This window comes from Mastomys coucha, unplaced genomic scaffold (assembly GCF_008632895.1).
Source record: "Mastomys coucha isolate ucsf_1 unplaced genomic scaffold, UCSF_Mcou_1 pScaffold23, whole genome shotgun sequence".
NCBI classification, from domain to species: domain Eukaryota; kingdom Metazoa; phylum Chordata; class Mammalia; order Rodentia; family Muridae; genus Mastomys; species Mastomys coucha.
In genome coordinates this window covers 33,429,556-33,429,899 of record NW_022196906.1, presented here as the reverse complement: position 1 = coordinate 33,429,899, position 344 = coordinate 33,429,556, and the positions used below count along the sequence as shown (strand labels likewise).

The following is a 344-nucleotide window of genomic DNA, read 5'->3' as shown; positions in this document are numbered from 1 at the left end:
ATGTATTATTTACTCAGCAGTCTCTCCTTTATTGACTGCTGTCAGTCTACTATCATTGTTCCCAAAATGCTGTTGAACTTCGTGACAGAGAAGAATGTCATCCTGTTCTCAGAATGCATAGCTCAGTTCTATTTCTTCTGTGCTTTTGTTGTTGCAGAATGTCACATGTTGGCTGCAATGGCATATGACCGTTATGTGGCTATATCTAACCCTTTGCTTTACAATGTGATTATGTCCTATCAAGTCTGTTTGTTGATGGTAGCTGTGGTGTATGGTGTTGGTTTACTCAGTGCTACAGCTCACACTGTCTTCCTGCTAAGAGTGTTTTTCTGTAAGTCTGATAT

At 39.8% G+C, this 344-nt stretch overlaps 1 protein-coding gene across 1 annotated transcript in view; it reads left to right on the top strand.

The window, feature by feature from the left end:
- Positions 1-344, top strand: part of LOC116072353 (olfactory receptor 150-like) — a 1,153-nt gene that overhangs the window by 357 nt on the left and 452 nt on the right. The window contains exon 1 of the mRNA XM_031343781.1: positions 1-344. This exon is cut by the window's left edge and continues 357 nt beyond it; it is cut by the window's right edge and continues 452 nt beyond it. Within this exon, the coding sequence (XP_031199641.1) occupies positions 1-344 (344 nt within the window).